This window comes from Zeus faber (genome assembly GCF_960531495.2).
Source record: "Zeus faber genome assembly, chromosome: 17".
Classification (NCBI taxonomy): domain Eukaryota; kingdom Metazoa; phylum Chordata; class Actinopteri; order Zeiformes; family Zeidae; genus Zeus; species Zeus faber.
The window spans coordinates 14450008-14473249 of NC_137204.1; the positions used below are offsets into that span (position 1 = coordinate 14450008).

The 23242-nt window shown below is 44.6% G+C and overlaps 1 protein-coding gene across 1 annotated transcript in view; it reads right to left on the reverse strand.

The window, feature by feature from the left end:
- Window positions 1–938: 938 nt before the first annotated feature.
- The window catches only part of ric1 (RIC1 homolog, RAB6A GEF complex partner 1), a gene marked incomplete at its 5' end in the record, with an annotated part of 49308 nt that continues 27004 nt past the window's right edge, over window positions 939–23242 (reverse strand). The window contains 25 exons of the mRNA XM_080017793.1: window positions 939–1291; window positions 1769–1957; window positions 2053–2230; window positions 2385–2597; window positions 2896–3176; window positions 3424–3560; window positions 3740–3898; window positions 4026–4337; window positions 4642–5049; window positions 5188–5304; window positions 5389–5527; window positions 6228–6388; window positions 6488–6577; window positions 6873–6983; window positions 7578–7616; window positions 8194–8415; window positions 8582–8758; window positions 9495–9543; window positions 9649–9793; window positions 10543–10631; window positions 11158–11249; window positions 12591–12727; window positions 14437–14582; window positions 15988–16095; window positions 17272–17351. Of these exons, the coding sequence (XP_079873919.1) occupies window positions 979–1291; window positions 1769–1957; window positions 2053–2230; window positions 2385–2597; window positions 2896–3176; window positions 3424–3560; window positions 3740–3898; window positions 4026–4337; window positions 4642–5049; window positions 5188–5304; window positions 5389–5527; window positions 6228–6388; window positions 6488–6577; window positions 6873–6983; window positions 7578–7616; window positions 8194–8415; window positions 8582–8758; window positions 9495–9543; window positions 9649–9793; window positions 10543–10631; window positions 11158–11249; window positions 12591–12727; window positions 14437–14582; window positions 15988–16095; window positions 17272–17351 (4092 nt within the window). The 3' untranslated portion in view covers window positions 939–978. The remainder of the gene's footprint in view (window positions 1292–1768; window positions 1958–2052; window positions 2231–2384; window positions 2598–2895; window positions 3177–3423; window positions 3561–3739; window positions 3899–4025; window positions 4338–4641; window positions 5050–5187; window positions 5305–5388; window positions 5528–6227; window positions 6389–6487; window positions 6578–6872; window positions 6984–7577; window positions 7617–8193; window positions 8416–8581; window positions 8759–9494; window positions 9544–9648; window positions 9794–10542; window positions 10632–11157; window positions 11250–12590; window positions 12728–14436; window positions 14583–15987; window positions 16096–17271; window positions 17352–23242) is intronic.

The window sequence follows — 23242 nt, forward strand, 5'->3', positions numbered from 1 at the left end:
CCATGGGATCCGGGACACACACACACACACACACACACACACACACACACACACACACACACACACACACACACACACACACACACACACACACACACACACACACACACACACACACACACACACACACACACCTGCTGTTTAGATAAACACCAGATCTTTGAAACCTGTTCAGTCTTTGATCTGACATTTTGTGAAATTCCCGGCCTTTTTTTTTTTTTTTTTTTTTTTACATCAGAATTAAGGTTCATAATTTCTCAAAAATAACACGTAACTCGTATGGTCGTCCGTTTTTTCCAATGAGGGCTAAATATATAAAAAGGGGAATAATTGATTAAAAAAAAAAAAGAAAACAAAAAAAAATCAAAACTGCATTATTCTTTACGCGATTGACCAAATGATTCTCGGCATAGTTTCAAATCACAATGAGGTATGCAGCTGTGAAATGCTTGTACACACAAACACAAAGGGTCGGACACACTTCAGTGCATCTTAATAATTGCATTTATATATCGCGTTAACTCGCGCCGCCAGCATCCAACACGGCCGAGGCTCGCTGGGAAATTGATCATGAGCGCCGATGAAAAAGAACTCTGAACGCTCCGAACGCTCCAAGCGGACAGAGCGTTTTTCCCAGCGTTCTGACGTGGGATCCAACCCGACATGCGCGGCGCCGTGTCGGCCGAATCTTGGTCGTGGGAGGACGATAACCGCTACAAACTGAGCCGTCACTGCTGGCGCTCTGAATTCACCATCTAGGTTTGCCGGAGCTGCCGCGGGCGGCCGCTTAAGCCTCTGGTGGGGACTCGAAGAACGGATAATACTGATTAAATGAAGAACCTGCAGGACGCACAAGCACACACACACACACACACACGTCTTATTTCCAGTCAGACCCGATTCATTCAACTACTTCCTTCCTTTCAACTTTTCCTCCGGGGGGGGGGGTCAAAGGTCAGGAGCACAGGGCTCCAGGGTTCATGACAAGGTGCAGTCGTAGGCCCCCTCCTCCTCGCCCTGCTCCTCGGCCTCCTCCTGGGGGCCGTCCTCGGGCGGGGGTCTGGGGAAGCCTCCGGGGGGCTCCGACGAGGGCAGGGCCAGGCCCAGTGGGGCGGCCGCTCTGCTGTCCTCGGCCCGGGGCGAGGCCGAGCCCCCCGGGCCCTCGGGGCCACCCAGCTTGGAGCTCTGGCCGGCGGGCTGGAAGGCCTCGGGCTGGACCTGCTCCGGGGCCGTCTCCATCAGCTGCTGCAGCTGGGGCCTGATGAGGCTGAGGAAGGGCTTGTAGCCCAGGCTGAGAGGAGACACGGCAGGAGGAAGGAACATTAGTTAGATATCAGCTCATGAGTAATAACAACAGCTGTGCATAGTGTGCATTAAACGCAGGTTGAACATGAAGGAGGTGTGAATTCTTTTAATTCACTCTGGATTTATTTGTTGATTCCCCGGTGCAGTGACTTCTCAACCTTTTCCACATCAGGCACCCTCAACCTGATACACATTAGACCTCGGACACGACTTCATAACATTTGGTCTGTGGGACCCCAATCGGAGATTTTGTAATCTTGGATAAGATTTAGTACAAACTTCCATACCTGCCTGAGTGATATTTACAGTGATAACAGTGAAATGAAACAATGGTGACGTTAAAATATGAATTATTTTTATGGGGACCTCCCGGAACCTCTTGAAGGACCTCTGGGGTGTGTCCCCTGGACCCCACGCTGAGAACCGCCACTCTAGCGCATTAAAACCCGACAGTGTCACGCACCAGTCAGAGGAGGCCCAGGCGTCCACGGCCAACAAGCCGCTGCAGACGCTCTGCACCGTCTCGGCGGGGACCTCGGGGCTGTCCAGGCAGCCGATCACCTGCTCGATCACGCTGGCCTCGCGCAGGATCAGGCCGATCACCACGCACCACTCCAGGCAGCCGGCCTCCATGAAGATGTGGAGCAGGTACCTGCGGGAGGGAGGGAGGTGCTGCGTGGAGCGATCCAAACTCAAACACGCTGAGGGAGGGGGGGGGTTTCGGAAAAGTTTGCTGCGGCCCCTCACCTGAGCTGCACCTGCGACTTGTGCGGGCCCTTGTTGGCAAGCTCCATGGAGATGTGCTCCAGCTCGGCCTGGCTCAGGCTCAGGGTGGAGGAGCTTTCGTCCACCATCATCCAGTCGCCGTCCACCACCGAGCTGGTCTCCGTCAGGTCCGTGGCCGAGCCGATGCTGTACTCGTCGACTGAAGGTGTGGAGGGGGGGAAAGACAAACAATTGAAATAATTTTTAAAATATTTTATTAATAATTACATTTCGGTAAATGATAATATTCAAATAATTGAACTGAATGGCATCCTCAATTCTGTCGACATTTTCAACTCCTGAAGTCTCAGCACCTTTGCCGACGAGGGGCGAGAGGAAAGCGTCCTGCGTCTCGAGAGTGTTGTGCTGGGAATGGGCGGAGGAGGCGGAGTCCATGTCCTTGGCCCCGGCTCCCAGGCCGTCCATCCAGGCGTGGTTCCTGGGAGCGGCGGGAAGCGGCGCCGTGTCCATGTCGCTGTTCAACAGGCTGTCGGCCGACTGCGACTTGAGGAGCCGCGTGCTCAGCACTGGGGGGGGGGGGGGGACGACCAGGAGGATGTGACAAGTGAACAAAAAAAAACAAAACAAAACAAAACTTACCACTCTGCTGCAACTCCTCACTGCTTAAACACAGTCTGTGAGATAGTCCATTTACTTGATTTATTTATGTTGAAGATTCAACATTTAGATTCGGATTCAACATTTTTAAGCGCAGTGAGAAGCTGCAGCAGAGTGGTAAGTACCTCCATCGCAAAGCCTTGAGTGAGCTGTGCCACAGTTATTAATTATGGGATCTAACGTTTCAAGTGCGATTCATTATCTCACCCGTGCGACAGCGGCCGTTCTTCAGCGGCGAGTTGAGGCTGCCCACGGGGATCACGGGGAAGGGCCACAGGAAGTCCTTGTGGAGCTTTTTCAGCGCCGTGACAAAGTCCTCCACGCGCGCCACGCGGTTCCGCTCGCGGCACAGCCAGCCGATGAGCTCGAAGCCCAGCTGGGCGGAGAAGCAGCCCAGGTCCCGCAGCCGGACCTGCTCCAGGAGGTGGCGCGCGTGGCGCCACAGCATCATGTCGATGTACATGTTCTCAGCGCAGTCCACGTCCCGACTGGAGGGAGGGAGGGAGGGGGTCACTAGCGAGCTCAGGTAGGCGGCGGAGGAGTCGTAAATTTAAAGACCGAGGCAAGTCTTTAGAGCTGGGTTATTGTTTACGTTTTTTTTTTTCCCCCAATCGAAAAATAGTAGTCACATAAATTTGTTATAAATGAATTGAAATATTAGGACTGATCGTGAAAAATTGGCAGCGATTGTCATTATGTGCAGAGCGTCAACAGTGTGCGTCTGTACATCCGTACCCTTTAGCGGAGGGTCCGCTGGGCATGCTGAAGGTCTTCTGCAGGTTGAACTTGCCGGTGGCGATGCAGTCCGCCGACTGCGACAGGCTGATGCTGCGGTTCCTGAAAAACTCAAAGCCTCCCGTCGAGCTGGGTTCCTGAACAAAAAAAATTAAATGAAAAAAAAAAAAAAAAAAGGGGGGGAGTTTGTGTTAGTTTACGATAATCTTGACTCTAGCTTTCGTGTTGAGTTCACGACATTTTAATCAGGCAAACGAATGAAGTTAAAAAAAAAACAAAAAAAAAACGACATGAAGACGAAGGTGAACGACTTTACCTGAGTGGTTGGGGTCGGGGGCGGAGTCTCCATCTCCCCCGAGCCGATGGCCTTGAGGAATCGAATCATGTGCCTGCAGAGGTCCCACTTCCCCTGCTCCAGCGCCGTGTTGAACAGCAGCGTGGCGTGCTGCCGGCTCACGGCCGGAACCTCCATGTTCTAGATCGGAACAGAGGCGTGGGTGGGTGGAGACGGAGGCGGGACGCCGTCTTTGACCGTTCGCGGCGCGGCGAGTCACGCCGGCCCCGAGTTTAAAAAAAAAAAGTGAAGCCTGCTGCTAAGGTACCTGTAGGATGATGAGATAAGAGGCCGCCGTGTCCAGGTCCTGGGCCATGAGGCACTCCTCAAACAGGTCCTTGGGGTTCCCCACGGCGGCGAACAGGTAGTTCCACAGGGCGTACTCCGTCTTCCTCGCGCAGTGCACGATGGTCTGGAGGAAGAGGGGGAACTCCGTGATGAACTTGGCCACGGTCGGCAGCAGCGGGTCGGGGATCGGCTCCCGCGACGTGGCCTCCTCCTCGAGGACCACGTGCACCATCAGCTCCATCACGTGGGGGAAGTAGGGGAGGGAGGCGCACGACTGGGCCAGCAGCAAGGCCTGCGGGGGGAAAAGGGTGAGGGGAGGGGGGAAAATCGACACTTGAAAAAGAGAAAAACAGGTGGTTTCACGCGCGTTCACCAGAGTTGTTTGGCCTTTGTGTAATTGATCAGCTTCTCATCTATTTCACTCTTGCTGCCGCCCTTTTTTTCCTGCAGCAATAATCTAACTATGAGTCAACGTTTGGTGAGTCTGCCCTCGGTGTTTTTGTTGCGTAAATGAATAATTTACAATTTTTGTCGCACTAAATTCCGAGCCGCAATGCAGGGCGACACGCCGACCGATGAGGTAAGACTCGTCCTACCTGCTCCCCCAGGTTACGGACCAGCAGCTGCCTCAGGATGTGGTGGAGGTAGATCTGTGAGGTTCGCTCCACGGTGCAGTAGGGAAACAGCGCCTCCAGTGGCTCGGAGGGTCCCTGCAGCCCGTCGTACAGCACCGTCTCGTTGGTGGCCCCCAGCACCAGGGCGTCCTCAAACAGCACGGCGAGCGGGTAGATGTTGATGTGGAAGGGCAGCATGATGCGCCGCGAGAGGAAGGAGTGGGGCTTGCGGTGGTCCCGGGGGAACAGCGGCAGCCAGACTTTCATGCCGGCTTCGCCGCAGGACAGCCACAGGGCCTCCAGCAGGTGGCGCTTCTTCCTGTTGGAGCGACAGGTGGTCCACACGTTCTCCACACACTGGGCGAGTACTACCGGAGGGCAAAATGGTAGCTAGGGGAGAGGGTAACATTAATACCGGATTAAAAAAAAAAAAAAAGGCATAAAAACACAACTTTTGTACATTTCACCACAATTTGTTGAAAAAAGTTGCATAAAAGTTGTGGAAATAGCGTAAGTGTTTGGACTTACCAGCTTCTTGTGGTTAGAGGGGGTCTCCTTATCTCGTACCTGGGGTCCCGATCGGTCCCTCTGTAACATGATCAACTGGCCGGCGAGGTTCAACATGATGCTCTCCGCCATGCAGGCCTGGGGAGGGACGAACAAGCAAACGTCGAGATCTGCGCCTCCTCGTAACGTAGCTCTGTACTGCGTGTGTTTGCTGTGCGCTACCTGCTGCGGGGCTTTGAGGGTGATGCCAGTCTCAGTGCGCACAGAAGTGAGAGTGACGGAGACCACGAGGGCCGGGTGAGGGATGTAGCGGGACATGGACACCTCCTGAAGCAGCTCCACGCTGGCCGAGGGGCTTGGACTAGAGAGTCAGGTGCACGCGCACACACACACACACACACACACACACACACACACACACACACACACACACACACACACACACACACACACACACACACACACACACACACACACACACACACACACACACACACAAAAAGACGGCCTTGTAGGGTTTGGAGAAGTATATATTAGGGCTGGGTTAATAAAAATAAATAAATAAATAAACAAATATACAAATAATAATAACAAATAAATACATCTATACACTGATTAAAGATTAAAGATATCAGATTAAATTTCTGAACCATCGTGCCAGACCCCTAATAACAAATACATGCATAATTTTAGAATTGGCGCTAATATAAGACTGACATCTTATATTAGCAAGTGCCAGACATTAAATGACGGTCATGTGATGAGTAATTCTAACGACTGCTTTCCATACAGACCTGCTGTATTTGCCCAATGGAGAAAAAAAAAAAGGGGGTTTATAATAATACTATTGACAGTGTGATACTGGAGATATGGGTTATATATGACATTTGGAGACATGTTTCTAGCCATACAGACCAAAATCCAGTGTAGAACAAATATTAGCTATTATCATTACCAGGATATGGTCATACAATCGTATTATGTCTTTCCTATATTTACTATTACATGTATGAGATCTTAAATGTTGGCCACTAGTGATGGCATAATAACTTATTTCCCACCCGTCGTTCCTTTTCTCTATGCTGTAGAGGCAGATGGAGCAGTCGGCTCTGAACAAGATGACCATGTCTCTGAAGACGTTGAGCAGCAGGGTGTCTGAGTGCAGCTTGGTGACCGAGGCGAAGGCGTTGTCCAGGTTGGACGACCGCAGGTACAACCTCAGCTGCGACCGACAGGGAGGACCAGGGGGGGTTCAGACACAACCGGAAAGGAGTCAAATGTCACCAAAGTGACGCAAAATGATATTCGCTCGACTGAATACCTCCTCTTGCTGGTCGATGAAATTGTAACAAGCCACCACGAGGAAGTCGTTCCACCAAGCCAGACCCCCTGTCACGGTCATGTTCTGCTCCTGGAGGCACACAGGCACAGACACACACAGGCGCACACACACACACACAGGCGCACACGCACACACACACTCTTATCTACTGTCCAAAAAGCAGTGTTGCATAAAACGCTGCGGTATAGAGAGCATGACAGAGAGATCCAAAACAAGACTTATTTCCGTTTAAAAGATCACACTAGAATGTATAATTTATCACAACTATGTGGCTGGTCTATAACGATATCAGAAGAATATGAATAGTATCAATACAGTTTGCATCGTATGAAATATACGAAGGCTCCGCCGCAGCAGTCCACACCTGAGTGATGTTTCCAAACAGCTTCCATTTTCTGGTGTATAAGGAGTAGTGTGCGAAGCCCCTCCGCCCGGCAACAGCCATGCACTGGCCTGCGGTGTCTATGGCTGCAAACTGGCCACGCACACAAGATAAGAGTTCAGTCAAAAGGGAGATACAACAATTCAAACAGAAATAAAATATATCCACACATGTAAACAGAAGGAAATTAGAGAGTAGCACAATCTGCATCGCAGGCGCTAAAGTGAAGTAGTAATAACAGTAGAAGTAATAATGGTAATGCTACTACTGCTTTTATGTATATGTAACTGCGAATAGAGAGGGGGAAAAAAAAAAACCCTCACAGATTAACAACAACAATATCAAATACAGTAGTTTGTAACGGTATAGTTGTGTGACTGAGTTTGCCGCTGAATATTAACACAGTTTCTTTTTATTTTCTGCCGACAAAACAATGCTTTCCCAGAAAACTGGTCACAATTTATAAGACTACTTTGTAAACATGATAGTCCACAGTGTTCAGACACAATTCTGCAGTCAAACAACATTGGCACATCACCCGGACGGTGATTTTAAACTGTTTTTAAAAGCAAAGGCACAGGTTTTCAGAAAGAGGACAAGACACAAACTGCCTCAGATTTGGAGAGCTACACGGTGAAGTGAAGAATTTCCCAATTTCTCATATTTGACAGTTATATCCATACTTACACGGATAGGCCAGTTGCTCTCTAGGTATGTGCTGTGGATCTAGGGAAAGAACGGAACAACAAGCATAAACAAGATTGAGCGTCTGTGGCCGTTAACACAAAGGGCACTTGTGGATAAAACAACCTGATGGATTGTAATTATGGATTCTATGGCATCTAAATAACATTAAAGGGCAAATCTTTAGCCTATTGTTTATTGTGGGAATGGTGAATTATTTATCTATTTATTATTGTGTTCAGCCTTGTAACACCAAAATCCAAATTAAGACACCAATTAAATAGAGATAACAAAGCTAAACCAAGACGTGAAGTGTATCGTTTATATAGTATATACTGGAGTCCAGGAACACTCGCAAGTTCAGCAAATTATAATGTCGAGGCCATATTATACAATTAATAACATAAATCTAATGATGACGCCCACTCGGCACCAAAATTTTCTTGCTCCGGTGGAGATAAAACAGATTTCCATGTCTAAGGTGAAGCTCCCGAAGCCGGCTGAGACTGTACTGCTATGAAGGGCTATAGAAAACACAGTTGACCAATTTGCAGCTCAAATACAACACAAATATGTTAAACATATCCAAAAACTCTTGTGTGTGTGTGTGCGCGCCTACCTGGACGACATGCCAGTGCTTGTGTCCCAGTAAAGTGCTGAGTCCCTGAGAGAGAGAGGCGTTGTAGCTGGGCGGATGGTGCAGCGGGCTGCTGTCCCGCGGGTGGATGTGTGCGTTGGGGTGGGGGCTGTGCGTCTCGGGGGTGTTGTGGGCCTGCGTGGGATCGCCGCACGTCAGGTAGAGGCGGTCCTCGCCGTGCAGCAGCACATGCTCCTGGTTACTCTGCGCAGCGGAGAGAGAGAGAGAGAGAGAGAGAGAGAGAGAGAGAGAGAGAGAGAGAGAGAGAGAGAGAGAGAGAGAGAAGTATGTGTGAGCCTTTGCTGCAAGAGAGAGGGTGAAACAGGCGAAGCAGGTCCTCCCCGCGAGGAGATCCAGCGCTCCGGCTCACCGTGCAGGGGTTCACGGTGAGGGCGCTCTTGATGAAGTGGAACTGGAGGATACCGGCTTGCAGCGTGGGGGCGCGAGGAGGAGCCGTCACCCCGTCTTCCTCCTGCCGCTCCTCCGCCCTCCTCCTCTCCTGTTTGCTCGGAACCACCCACAGGTGGTAGCCCTCCGCTCCCCAGCTCTGCAGAGGAGGGCACAGTTAATAATGACCGATAGTAAGGAGAAAAAACACACACTGCCATCTTTTTTTTTTGTGTATGTACGTTGCTGTCAAGGTTGAATAGCTCAGTGCGATTAATAGTTTGGTTTTGGAAAAATACACTTCTGGTCCGTGTAAGAGTCAAACTGTAACGATGCAAACTAACAAAACATACACGCAACCAAAAGGTGGCAGCATATAAAAAAAAAATAAAAAATTTGTTAAAAAATTTGAATAGGTGGATTACAGTTATACTTGCCCTTACATGCAGTTATAATGGTACAGCAGTATTAAATGCTTCATATAGTTTAAATTAAACATAATACACAATGGCCAGACAGATCGGGCCGACACCAGAACAGAATACTGGATCGAAGGTGAAAAAAGGGAAACAGTCGCCTGCAATATCTGTAAGTGTAAAAATAATACATTTTTTTCCAGACTATAGTTTCGAACATGAAAAATGAAAAGAGTTAAGGAGAGTTAAGAGTTTCTTAACAGAGGGTGGGACTGGTATCGGAAGATACGGGAGAAGATTTTCCAATATGTGTATCGGCGAAGACAAAATGGTGTCGCCCCGTCTCGAAAGGGAAAAATCATTTCTTGGAACGATGGATTCAAAACAAATTCAAACCGGAAACTCCTTGACTGTGGGGTTGTTTTTTTTTAATACATTGTGTTCTTAGATCCCACAAGGACGTAGGGAACACTCACTCACCATAGAGCTGATTTTAGTGGGTTCCTTTTTGGTACCATCAGAACGATACCTAGAAAGACGACAAATGAAAATAAATCAAAATTAAGTTCATTTTTTTGTAATTTATATATGTGTTCATTTAGGCGTGTGTGTGTGTGTGTGTGTGTTCACTCACGCAAAATCCTCTCCCAATGTGCATATAAGGTGAGCGCCGAAGACGCTCCACAGTGACAGGCCTCCACACTCCCAGGTCACCATGGCAACGCTGTAGTCCGGTGACCAGCAGATGAGCTTGACCGGGCCCGTCTTGTTGTAGATGTCTGAACACGAGCAGAATTTAGCGCAGTGGTTATGAGAGTTCTAAACTGCCTTATTTAGTCTTTGTGCCGGGGTGTGTATGTGTGTGTGAGAGAGATATCTGTAACTTTCTGACGATAAGATGCCACTGAAAGTCCATAAACAATATTCCACATCAATCCATCCTTGGAAACAACATCGATACTGGATAATAGCAACATATTTTATCTTTGCATTCTACAGGAATTCTTCATTAGGGAACTAGAACAAGGGTGGTCATAGATAGAAACTGACAACCAATACATATGGATTTAATAGTCTTTTGCATGGAACTTCATTTAGCCTCATGATAGAGCACCAGCGCTGAGCATCCTTTCCACTGTAGTGTATCAGTATTTTTTCGTTCAGAACCGTTTTATGATACACTGCTGTTTGTTTGTTGTTCACAGCATCACCATCATCTCCAATGTTTAACACAATTGTTATGAACGGGAGCACAATGGGAATTTCCACCACAAGGCCACATTAACCCGTTTAACAGATTGAGACTGAATAAATCGCAGGGATATCCACAAAGAACCAATGGTTGGGGCGGGAGAATATTCGATTAGGGTAATAACCTCTATCTATAATCTCAATTAGGGTTGTTAGCGCACCACCCCGGACTACAGAACATAAATGATGTATCCGCTTCAGGACGGCCTCCGATATTTAGTCCGTTCCAGACACAGACACTAGGGGGCGATGAAGCAGTAGCGCTTACAGGACATACCTGGGTAATGTTTTGGGGTGAGCTCCAGCTTGTGGGAAAGCTGCATTGACCCTGTTGTGGTGTCGATCATGTAGACCAGCACAGTGCCACTGAAACGCACGCACACGCAATTCAGTTAAGTCTTTAATAGTGTAGAGCTGTTCATATGGATCATAACACAACACACAAACACATTTCACACACAACTATTACTGATATTGCATATATTTGCATTGCTCTTTATCTTACATCACCGCTGAACAAAACATGATATGACATACAACGCAAACATGTATCAAAAAGTATTTTCAGAAAAAGATGACCGACATTGTTGACTCATCGGTTTTACCGCCTTTTATTGCCTGCGAACGTCACATATTCAACAGCAGAGGGATAAAGAAACTGAAAATCAAAACAAAGATGAAGACGTGGGGCACGTAGCAGGAAACAATTTGGCAAATTGCACAATTAACATTTTTTTGGACAATAACACAAAGGTTTTTTTGTGCATAGATGAAGACGGACAAATCATCACACTAAACGCCAGCTTTAATGTTGGTTTTAACATTAAAGCTGGTTTACGCTGAGATACTGTAAATACCGCTCAGAGACACAGACGGTAATGTATAAACATACCTGCCACAGCCAAAGGCCATCAGTCTGTACTTGTTGTTGACGGCTACACAGGTGCCATCGGATACATCTGCTGCCCAGACTCCTTGGAGCTGCTGGAGAAGAGACAACACACACATAATGTGCACATATTCTGTCATGCGAGGACACGGACACACTTTTTTATTTTTTTTATTTACATTGCACGAGTGAATTGCAAAAATATCGAATATAAACTCTATAAGTGCATCTGAATGAACTCTGACCCATTGTGTTATAATGTTTTGGTAATATATGAGCAGATAATAATATATTGATTGGAATGTGCTTCGGTGCAGCTTTAAAATCAAACCAAAAAACAGGATCAGTAACATTTGACGCAAATATAAACAACCATTCAATCAAAAACACACGTTAATACATTAAAATACTCTGACTAAGGTGCCTGCATTGTACTATTATAGTTTAAAAAGTGCAAGTGCTTCTGCGTCACAGTTTAAAATCCAGACCCCTTCAGAGCAGAGAATGCTGTTCCTTAGGCTGGTCTCCCTGCACTTTAAACTCTATAGTGTGGTGCCCGAGGGGAGGAATTAAAAAAAAAAAAAAAAGGAGCTAGCGGGGTGACATGGATCCACATTATATGGAGGAAATAGAGGTGAGCTTAGTGTGGGGGATACTGACAAAATGAAATATGGTAATATTCTTTGACGAAGACTGTTAGAGGAGTACGCTGCATCACAATAGGCAAGTGTGTGTGTGCGCGCGCACACACACACACACACACACACACACACACACACACACACACACACACACACACACACACACACACACACACACACACACACACACACACACACACACACACACACACACACACACACACACACACACACACACACAAATATTTAATTTTGTCAATATCCCCCACACTAAGCTCACCTCTAATTCCTCCATATAAGGTGGATCCATGTCACCCCGCTAGCTCCTTTTTTAAATTCCTCCCCTCGGGCACCACACTATAGAGTTTAAAGTGCAGGGAGACCAGCCTAAGGAACAGCATTCTCCGCTCTGAAGGGGTCTGGATTTTAAACTGTGACGCAGAAGCACTTGCACTTTTTACTATAATAGTACAATGCAAGCACCTTAGTCAGAGTATTTTGATGTATTAACGTGTGTTTTTGATTGAATGGTTGTTTATATTTGCGTCGAATGTTACTGTTCCTGTTTTTTGGTTTGATTTTAAAGCTGCACCGAAGCACATTCCAATCAATATATTATTATCTGCACATATATTACACAAAACATTATAACATAGTGAGTCACATTATTGCAACATTGTATTGACATTCTAGTATTCCTAGAGGATTTTGAAGTGTGTGTGTGTGTGTGTGTGTGTGTGTGTGTGTGTGTGTGTGTGTGTGTGTGTGTGTGTGTGTGTGTGTGTGTGCCCTTACATCTGCAGTAATAGTGTTGCTGAGCGGTGTAATAAAGCCCAGCCGCCCATCACTGAGCACCACCGCAAAGCCATCCAGGGTCAAGCAGTACTCCATGCACCTGATATACACTCCCTCCAGATCTAGGGAAGGACCACCTACACAAAATACACTCGGAATTACACCTTTTGCGTTGGAGCTGGCAATTAAGAGGATGGAATATTTGGACCAAAATGACAACTATAATTACAGTATAATAGCAACTGAAGAGTAACAAAGCCTAAAGGTGATTCTCCTCCATTGGGGTGGAAGTGTTTGGAATGGGTGGCTGCTTGTGTAATTATACACAAAGATCTGTGCTCTGTGTACACTGGTGCAAGTGTGCTTCTGCGTATCAGCGAGCTGTCGGACTGAAGACTCGAGTAGAGCCGTCGCAATTATCAGATAATTGCCCGATCGCAATTATTTGAGTGATGCTTGGCTCGTTAAAAAGGAAAAAAAAACAAAAAGAAAGAGCTCCACAGCACGGTTCAACCTCTAACGTCACTGGAGTGCACAAACATATATTGAACTCTGTGACTCGACACAATACTCTTTGGGGATGTGAGGTGATTCATCTCCTACATTTCATATGTGCACAGCATTATACCTCAGACTTTCTTTAATGGGGTTCATTCTGGTGTTACTAAATGAAATTCAAGTACTTTCTTGAGTACTTATTAATTTTCAAGTACTCCATGCAAAACAAATTAATACATTTTTAATATTATCTTTCATAATTCAAATATGATATAATCTTTGTTTCATTGTCTATTAGTTATATAAGTATATCTATTATATTCTAATACTATAAATTGTTCATCTCATCGTCATTCTCTATTATAAGTGTCTATCTCCAATTCTGCTGGATTTAATTTACATTTTCCTGACATCCTTTATTTTTTAAAAGCATTTCTGGAAAATGATTATTATGTTATGATTGGAATAACAAAACCAGGGAGAACATCACACCTTTTCAATGATTGTGTTTTGTTAAGGTTTAAGACTCAAGATTCAAGATTTTTCTTGTCCTGCGGCATGTGACCGTTTATTTGTCACATACATATACATACGTTCATACATATATGCGGTGAAATGTCGTTGCAACGCACCCAGTCATTATGGACAATATGTTCTAGACTGAACACAATAGCTACCTAATTTCTACCTGACTAACTAAATGAAACGAACTGATACCTGAAATGTAATGCAGTAACTTAATAGAATATAGAATCAAATAAAATAACTCAAGAAAGTAATACAGAGTGGGGGTACAAAATAGAAATAAAGGGAATAGACTTATGTATATGGGACAGGCTATTATGTATATACAATATGTGCAGTAAAGTGGCATGTGAATAAAGTGAAGTAGTGTGTGTGGAGATATACAGTACGGCACAGCAATACAGTAACACCCAGCAGAACAGCAATACAGCGCAGTATGCTGTAACCCAGAACAGTGATACAGTATGCAGTACAGTATGCAGTAACCCAGAACAGTGATGCAGTATGCAGTACAGTATGCTACATACAGTGCAGTGAGGCCTGTGTGGGTGTCTTAGTGAGGACCCCTGGTGAGTTCAGCATTGACAGTCCTTATGGCTTGGGGGAAGAAACTCCCTAAGATATTCCTGTACTTACTGTAAATGCCAAGTGAATGGAGTTTTTATATCCGGATCCCAGATCCGCTGAAGCATCTATCTAGAGTCCAGGCTCACTTTCTGCTTTGCTGTCATGTGTGTGTGTGTGTGTGTGTGTGTGTGTGTGTGTGTGTGTGTGTGTGTGTGTGTGTGTGTGTGTGTGTGTGTGTGTGTGTGCGTGCGCTGACCTCTCGCAGACTGTAGATCCAGTGAGAAGGGGATGGTTGTGAGGCTAATGGCCTTGCGTCCGTTGTTGCCCAGACCGTCCCAGTGCAGCACGTGGAGGTAGCCATCCGCTGTACACACCAGTAGGTCTTCCTGGAGGGACTGGAGGCTGGATGGAAGAAACAGACAGGGGGAATAGGGCAGGAAAAAATGAATAAATAAATACAAAAAAAAAAAAAAAAATACAGTGGTTGAGACAGCAGGTGGAGGAGTGGCAGGTTAGGACGGGGGTCAGGACAACAACAACTGAGCGTAAAATAAAAAATAATCAACCAGGAGGACCAAGTCATCGTCCAGTTGTGTTTACTGTGCGAGGCTTGAGCCTTTTTGCCCTCCAGCTGTGAGGAGGCTACAGAGCTGTCCACATCCAGCCTTGCTGCCTTCACATGTACGAGAGAACAAACAACACAGAGAGAGAGAGAGAGAGAGAGAGAGAGAGAGAGAGAGAGAGAGAGAGAGAGAGAGAGAGAGAGAGAGAGAGAGAGAGAGAGAGAGAGCGAGGGAGAGAGGGAGAGAGGGAGAAAGAGAGAAAGCAAGACAGAGAACAAGAAAGAAAGAAAGAGAGCCAGAGAGAAAGAGAGAGAGAAAGAGAAAGAGAAAGAGAGAAAGAGAGAAAGAGAGTGAGCGAGAGAGAGAAAGAGAAAGAGCGAGAGAGAGAGAGAGAAAGAGAAAGAGAGACAAAGCAAAGGATTGTCTTCCACAGAGTAAGGGGCATGGGACATCTGGGACCTCAGTTGGCAATGTGAGATAATGGGAGGAACAAACTACGGGAGAATAAAGAGAACACTCCTCATCAAACTGTTAAAAGAATAGACAATTTAAACTCCTCGTGCTCAATTTCACCGTCGGTGAAGCATTCCTATTCAAATACTGGAGACGGAGTGTGGGCGACGTGACGGATTGATTATAGGGAACAAATGGCGGCAAACAACGGGACTAACAGGAATAAGCGAGAGATAAAAAGGTTGAAAGTTAAATTGGAGAGCCCGCACGCTTGTATTTCGGGCGAACAAAGAAGTCGAGTAGGACGACTGAGGAAAAAAGCAATGGTTGAGTCAGACCGCAGAGATGACGGCGAGGAGCGAGAGAAGCCAACATTTATATATAACAATGGGTGAAGCGCTGTCATGTGTGGGAGTTTGATGTTGAAGCAAACTATATAGAGGGAACACAGACAAAATGATTCATAGGACATTCGTTTCCAACAAATAAATAAATAAATAAACAAACATTTAGTTCAAATGCACAGTGAGCGTGATTATGCAATGTGAGAGTGACACACTCGTAAAAGGAATTCCCTCACTCCGTCTTCAGGTATGACACGGTAAGCCAGGATTTTACAACAGAGATGTTGCATCGATGAATTTGCAGGGCACGAAGAAACGGAGGGAATTTCCGCTCTGTAGACCAGCACGACTTTTTGGGGTTTTGCGACGCTCCTATCCAAAGTGAGGAGGTGTGCGGGGGCTTTTGGTGGAGACGCACAAAGAGACCATAAAGCCATAAAGGGGTACCTGGTGATGGGCGCCTCCAGGTCCACAGGTTTCTTCATCTCCAGAGAGAGAGCCTGGGCGCATTGCTCCTCTCTGTAGCCGGGCGTCACCTTAACACGCGGACTCCCTCTGTGTATTCACACACATTTTATTAAGAAGATAGGACAAAAAATATATATATAAAAAATACTGAGTGTGAGTCCTGCCTACCGGCTGCAATGTGTGACAAGTGGAAGACCTCTTTAAATAATCCCAAAAAAGGCTGAAAAGAGCAAACGCCTCAAGTTTAGGCTTGCCTGACCCCTGCTGCCGTGCTGTCTAGGAACATGCAAGCAGGCGTTTACGCACACACACACACACACACACACACACACACACACACACACACACACGAGCGCGGCATCAAGTAGATGTGCACAGACAAGTCTTGAGACCACAACATCAACTGCGCGCCACAACACCGATCTGAAAGCAGATAACTCAGCACCTATTTCACAGCATCTGAAGGACAATGACCCTGGCTGCGAGCCAAGTTAGGAGAACAGAAGAACTAAATGTCAAATAAATCTTTCATTGCTCAGTTTCTTTTTTTTTTTCTTCTTTTTTTTTCCCCATTTCGATTTTGCTGCATGGCCTAAAACGGGTTGGCATTGTTCTATTTAATCTTTAATCGTAAAGGCCATTACAAAAAAAATTCAAAATAAAATATGAATAAATATATAATATATAATATTGTATATAATATTTACTACCAATAATAATCTGACACCTATTAAATTTTCTTCATTGCTCATTCGTGATCTAAATTTTATGTTTTCAATCGTCCATCAGTTAACGCTGTTGTATATCGGTACAACGGTCCGTTAAATATACACACACGCGGGCTATAAAGGATTGACATTAATGGAGGTGTGACAACGTTCATCTTCATTAGAGGATATAAATGGATCAGCCTTAGGGAGAGGGTGCCTCTTTAGCGACTGCCAGGATCTGCTCACTGAGCTGGCACGAGCATCCCTTCGCTGTTTATCATTCTCTTATTAAATTCCACAGTATAAAAGGTATACCTGACAACAACTCAGTAACCAGACCCACCAATGTCAACTTTGCAAATCCTCCTTTTTTATTTTTATTTTATTTTTTGCTTGGAAAGTATGAACATTTCTTCGCACATGTAAGTGAATGAGGCTGCTGCCCCCACATTGTCAACGATAAAAAAACCTAATGAATACGTTTGTGTATTGGTCACTGTGTCTGTGTGTGTGTGTGTGTGTGTGTGTGTGTGTGTGTGTGTGTCTCTCTCACTTTGGGTAGACAGGCTCATACAGGTATTTGTCCTCTCCTCCTCCCAGAACATCAAACAAGAGGATGTAGCCGTTGGCAGCCTGTAAAAACCAAGGAGGAGACAATCATCATTTCAAAGAGCTCACCTACAAGTCAGTTTGGCGAATAAAACAAAGGGAATATGCAGCGACGGAGTTAAACAAAGCTCAATTGTTCAATAACAATGCCCTTTTCAGAAAATAATTGAGAGAGAATGAATGCGGAAGACATTTGCCTCAATAAATGTAAAGTAGCGGTAATTTTCCATATTTACAACAAATACATTATAGATCCAGATACGTATATAGGTCTAGCTACAGTATCACAACAGCTAGATAAGGGAATATTTAGTGATATACCAAGTGGGGAAAACCCGAACATGAGATATACTGTATAATGTGGGATTTATGCGATAACATAACCAAAGTAAAACCAAACATTTAAAGAATGTTTTTCCAACGGTGAAGCAATTTCAAACGTGCGTCCATTTGCCGTGACTAACGCTTCACCAAAAATTTGTTGTGATGACGTTTTGTGAAGGCGACCCACTGATAGTATTTAAGGGGCATTTCATTTACCAAGCACCGATAAATCCCACACAGAGCTAGACAGTATCCTGAGCAGACTTCATTTAAGTAACGTGGTTTATCAATTCAGGTGGCACGAGTCTTACTACTATTAGGCTACAGTCTACTTGTTAAAGATGACGTAAAAAACAGTACTTTCTTATATCTTAGATCAATGGTTCTCAAATGGGGTTACTCGTACCCCTAGGGGTTCTGCAGGGTTACTGCAGGGGGTACTTTGGGAAAAAAGAAAATTTAAAATATTGGTTATATTAAATGTTTAAAAAAAGACAAACAACACACAAATGGTACATCATTTATGTTCATTTTCTTTTTTTGAAAAACACTGAGAAACAGTGTTCTCGTGAACGCTGTTGTTCCCAAAGAACAGCGCGTGCCGACACAAACAAAGCTAAACAAGCAAAACAAACAAGCCTACACCTAGAAGGAACTGTCAAACCTGGGGTAGCATTCATAGAGTCCACTAAGGGTGTCACGATTCCGATTTGATCTGGGCCGCAGCTGGAGTTACGGGGGCCGGAGCTCGCAGCTTGTGTGTTCTAATCATTTAAAGAAAAATTGCACTCTGATTCAATAAAATATGACATATTGTACAATGTGTCCACTGGATTTGTCCAGTTGAGAGGGCAGAACAGAGACCGACAGCTTGTGAGAAGTGCCGGTAGGCACCGCTTCACGCTCCACCAGAGTAGTTAAGGTTATGGATCTGATTTGGATGTGATATCGAAGATAAGATAAAAATGTTCAGTGGAGCACGGTGCTGTGATCTGAGTAGAATTAGGAAAAAAGTCAGATTAGAGAAGAATGCACAGACTCAGTGGGAGGAGGAGAAGAGACGCACCTGCAGCCTGTTCAAAAAAAGAGATGGCTCTTATTGTATTAATAATTATCTTTTTTAATCTTATCTTAATATTTTGTTTATTTTTTGTAAAAAAAATAAAATAAAATTGAAAGTCAAATCAAATCATGCCCTCGTTTCATGAGCCCATCATAACCCCCCTAATACTCAAATAGACCTCAAAGACTTACATATGTTTGATCAGAGTAAACATGATTAAGTCTTGTGTGTGATGCCCATTTGGGCTGCACTGTATTGGAATGCGGTGGCAGTGGCCTGGAATAACCCATGACATTTCTACCACAGCAGTGCCTTCAGTGGCTTCCACCACACAGCCACAGCGTTGGCAAAACATGAACCAGAGAGAAGAGAGCCAATAAGAGCCGAGCTTGGATTGGCTCACTGGATGGAGCAACAGGCGGCTCGGACAGAAATGACCAGCCTCGCTCAGCCAGAGAGGAAATAGAGCCAAACGCCTATAAAGTCTGTGGAATCCATCAAGAGCTGCGAGGGGGGGGGGGGGGGGGGGGGAGGCCCCATCAGCGAGAGTCAGAGGAGGATGTTTTGTTCATGAGGTTTTACACAGAATGACTTACATATTATTGAATGACTTCAACACTGAAGCATCACTCTGGAAGAAGACAGTGACCTTTGGGAAATGTTTAACGAGAAAATGACCGGATTTGTTTTCCACGGTTTGCTACACTTTTCACACGTGCAAAGAGGCATTACTGAGCATTTATTATCAGTGCTAACAGATTGTGCTGACCGTGCAATTCACGGACTCCCCCATAGTCGATCTACATAACAAGTGTTCCCCCCCCCCCCCCCCCCCGTATGGCTCCGATGCGTAAATACCAGGGGCCTATTCCTCCATGTTTAGTCTACGATGCAATCTACACAAGCTGTGCGAGACAGACACAATGACGCTTTGTCTACTATTGTTATGATTGTCTATGTTTTTGTTTATTGTTTTGCATGGAATTGGATGGAGAGTTCTTGTTATGAGCTATAAGTTAAAAAAAAAAAAAATACACACACACACACACACACACACACACTCACACTCACATATATATCTCTGCATTATGAGTCGTATGGCAGAGAGAAGCACTTCAAATGTCAACGGGATTATTACTTTTACAGCCCCACTTCAGTTTATATATCCACGTGTGTTTGCCATGCAAGCTCACTGTGTACTCAAGCTGCAAGCTGTTTCCCCATAAAAGGGTCATATGCACACACAAGCCTTGTCATTTTGTGAAGATGATCACAGTGACACAGATGGTACAATGACTTGTCAAAGTATGAGGCCTACTTGCAGTACTATTCATGGTTTATCTGGACTGGATATAAATGAAACAGATCACAAAGACCCTTTCCCTGTTCGCGTTAGTAGTGTGTTTCTTGGTGTGTGAGGCATCACCGAGTCATTTGCGATTGCATTTTCTCACTCCATGTAAAAGCGTTTAAGAATATCATAACTTTTCGTTGCGCTCGACCGAGAAATATAGTGGCATCTGTTCAAACTAGGTCTGTAATCTAGAGGTTTTACTTGACGTGGTTCCCGGTTCCTCTACTCAAATTACGACACATAACATTTCAAAAATATTTATGGGTGAAGCTTTACTAGTGAAATGGACCAGAAAGAAGCCCAGTAAATCAAATGTGCCAACATTAGCTTGCTAGAAATTACCATTTTTTCATTGCAGTCATTCAATGCTGCAACAGGCACTCAGAGGTCAAGTGGCTGAAGCCCCTTGCACATATAGTTCCCGGGAAATTACTTCGATAACCTTTCCAACACCGCTGATGATTTTCACCATTCACACATGCAGCTACATTCTGGAACATCCCCAGACCAAAAGCCCTAATTCCCATGACTAACTCACACCAGGTTCTCGCATTCCCTCTTTCCTCTCATCTGCATCTCCCCGGAGACCCGCAATCCTAGACACCTGGGCCAATTATCCACTATCCGGGACACCTCCCTTCGAATCAGATGAACTTATGCAAATTATAACAACCTACCAATGAACTTGAACACCGTCTGGCGCCACAGTCATACACTAGTTATTTATGGCAGACTACCATGATTACTGTACTGTGGGCCCAACAACCGAGATACATACTGAACCGCTGGCCCACTGTACCGTTGTATCCCTCATTTCTTCATTGTTCTTTATTAAAATGCGAGTAAGGCTATAGCGGCTTTTGGAAAAATGCAACAATGCACTTAGTATTTTTGTCGTTTTGTCATGTTTAAAATTCCACGCAGTGGAATGCAATATTACTGAGTGGATTATATTTCTTTCCTATGATTGTCTTTTTTTATAGTGCATCAACGAACAATGTTTGAATGTGTGTGATTTATGAACACAAAATGGACAAACAGTACAATGGCAACAGTATTGGAATACTTAAAAGGTAGTTTTTCTGAGAATGAGATAAGGCATTGAATAAACAAACTTGTGCATCAGTAGTTATCACTGCTGCCTACAGTACAAATCAAATAATTACCATCAAGATGGCGGTTGGCTCCGAGAAGGCAATTAGGATAATAAAGAGTTGTTACATATGTCAAATGGGTGTATGAAGGCATTTTGCTAATAATCTTTTGGCAGGTAACACATTGGAAATAAACATCAGCAGTATATAAGTAAAACAGTTAAATTATATTAAATGTTTTCAGCCACTTCTGGAGTACTCGCCATTTTTATTTCACTTGGTTTCATACACTAAAGACTGGATTATGCTTCTCCGTCTGCACATAAGCAAACGTGCACGGGCGGGACGCTCGTGTGGCTGTTTTCTTTTATACCGGTACTTGTATGATTTTGTGTATAACATAACGTGCCTACTGGGGGGGCAGTGTCACATTCAGTATACCATAATGTACAAAAAACAGAGATGACATACGCTTTATTTTTTTGTTCTTTCAAGCTGTATTTGAAAACCCCAAAATATGGATAAGCAAATAGATCTCCGCCTTTGAACCCCATCTGCAAGGCGCATTTCTACCTGCTACATTCTGTTTTTCATTTCAAACCCGCCTCCCAACACAAAGTTGGACAATTAAACCAATAATCTTTTTTGATGCACGTTGTTGAGATTTGGGGCGTGTGCGTGTCGGCTCCTCTTCTCTGCGAGTTACCCACAGAGTCCACGGAGACGTTTACGTGTATCTTCGCAGAAGCATAATTCAAGGTTTAAATATAATTATATATTATTATTATATCTTACCCCTAAATATCTATAAAATGTGGTGTGAAATTGAGTCTGCATGTATGATTGAGTATGCAGGAGGGTGGTGATCAGGTGTAATTCCTGATAGTGTGTTATCCTGAAAACACATGGGTCTGCAGGTCGTTTGTATATTTTGCTCAGTGGAAATGATCACAGGGTAGAAAATGCCACATAACTAAGGCCAGGGCTCCAGACTGCTACCATTTAGTCGTATTTTGCGACCATTTTTGGAGACAGTGCTATCAAATTTTATAACTAGGAGCATCAGCGATATGCCCACCTTTTTATTTTTTATATATATTCATATATCAGTAGGAGTCAGAGAGAAAGTGTCCCCATTACACACAGGGCTTGTTTCTTTCCATAAGGAGACGTCATTTAAAATAAAAACAGGCAGCCCATCCCTGGCACACACACATCGTCGGTACCATCTGAGAGGAAGACAGATGCGCATATGTAAGTGAACGAATGCCTGCCACACGTTTCCAAAAAAAATAATACATTCCCTCTGAAAAACCTCCTGCATCAATTTTTTTGCATGTTCATTTTCAGATTCAAATGTCATTTGTTTTTTAAAATTCAAATAGCATTCGAGTATCCAACCCTGGTTTGACAGCCTGTGCGTGTGGGAGAGAAAGCTGCAGAGGGATGGAGAGCTGAGGCTCTCATCATGGTTGTTAATGACAGTTATGTACTGACCTTATGTTTACATCTGTTCATTTTTAATGTTAATTTGGTGTCTATGTTAAAAAAAAAGCACAATTTAACTTAACCATTTTTTTCTTGTTTAAAATAAAACAGTACATTGTTTTCTGTAAATTGTGTATGTATAACCAAAGCATTTATCAGTAATACAGTTAAGATGGAAAAAATATTAATGTGTTGCGTTGCATGTTGATTTCAGTGGGGCTCCTAAATTTTGTGCTGGTGCTCCTAAAATATTCAATAGGCAGCACCAGTGCTACGAGTGGAAAAAGTCAGCCTGGAGCCCTGACTCAGGCTTGCTTCTTTGCACTGATCTCAGGGCGGCTGACAGCAATCAATCACAAACTGCACAGTGAATGGCGAACAAAACGACCATATTGTAAAACAATAATCGCCGAGGAGATTCTTCACGCAAACAAAACTGGAGCTTTCGAAACCTCTTCAAAAAATAGCAATGATTTTCAATAACAAACGTGTATTGTTATTTTTGTTTTGCGCGGCAGAGGCAACGGCGTCATTGTTGGAACTCCGACTGAGAAAGGAGGTCATGGTATGCAAGCAATTCCTGTTATTGTGT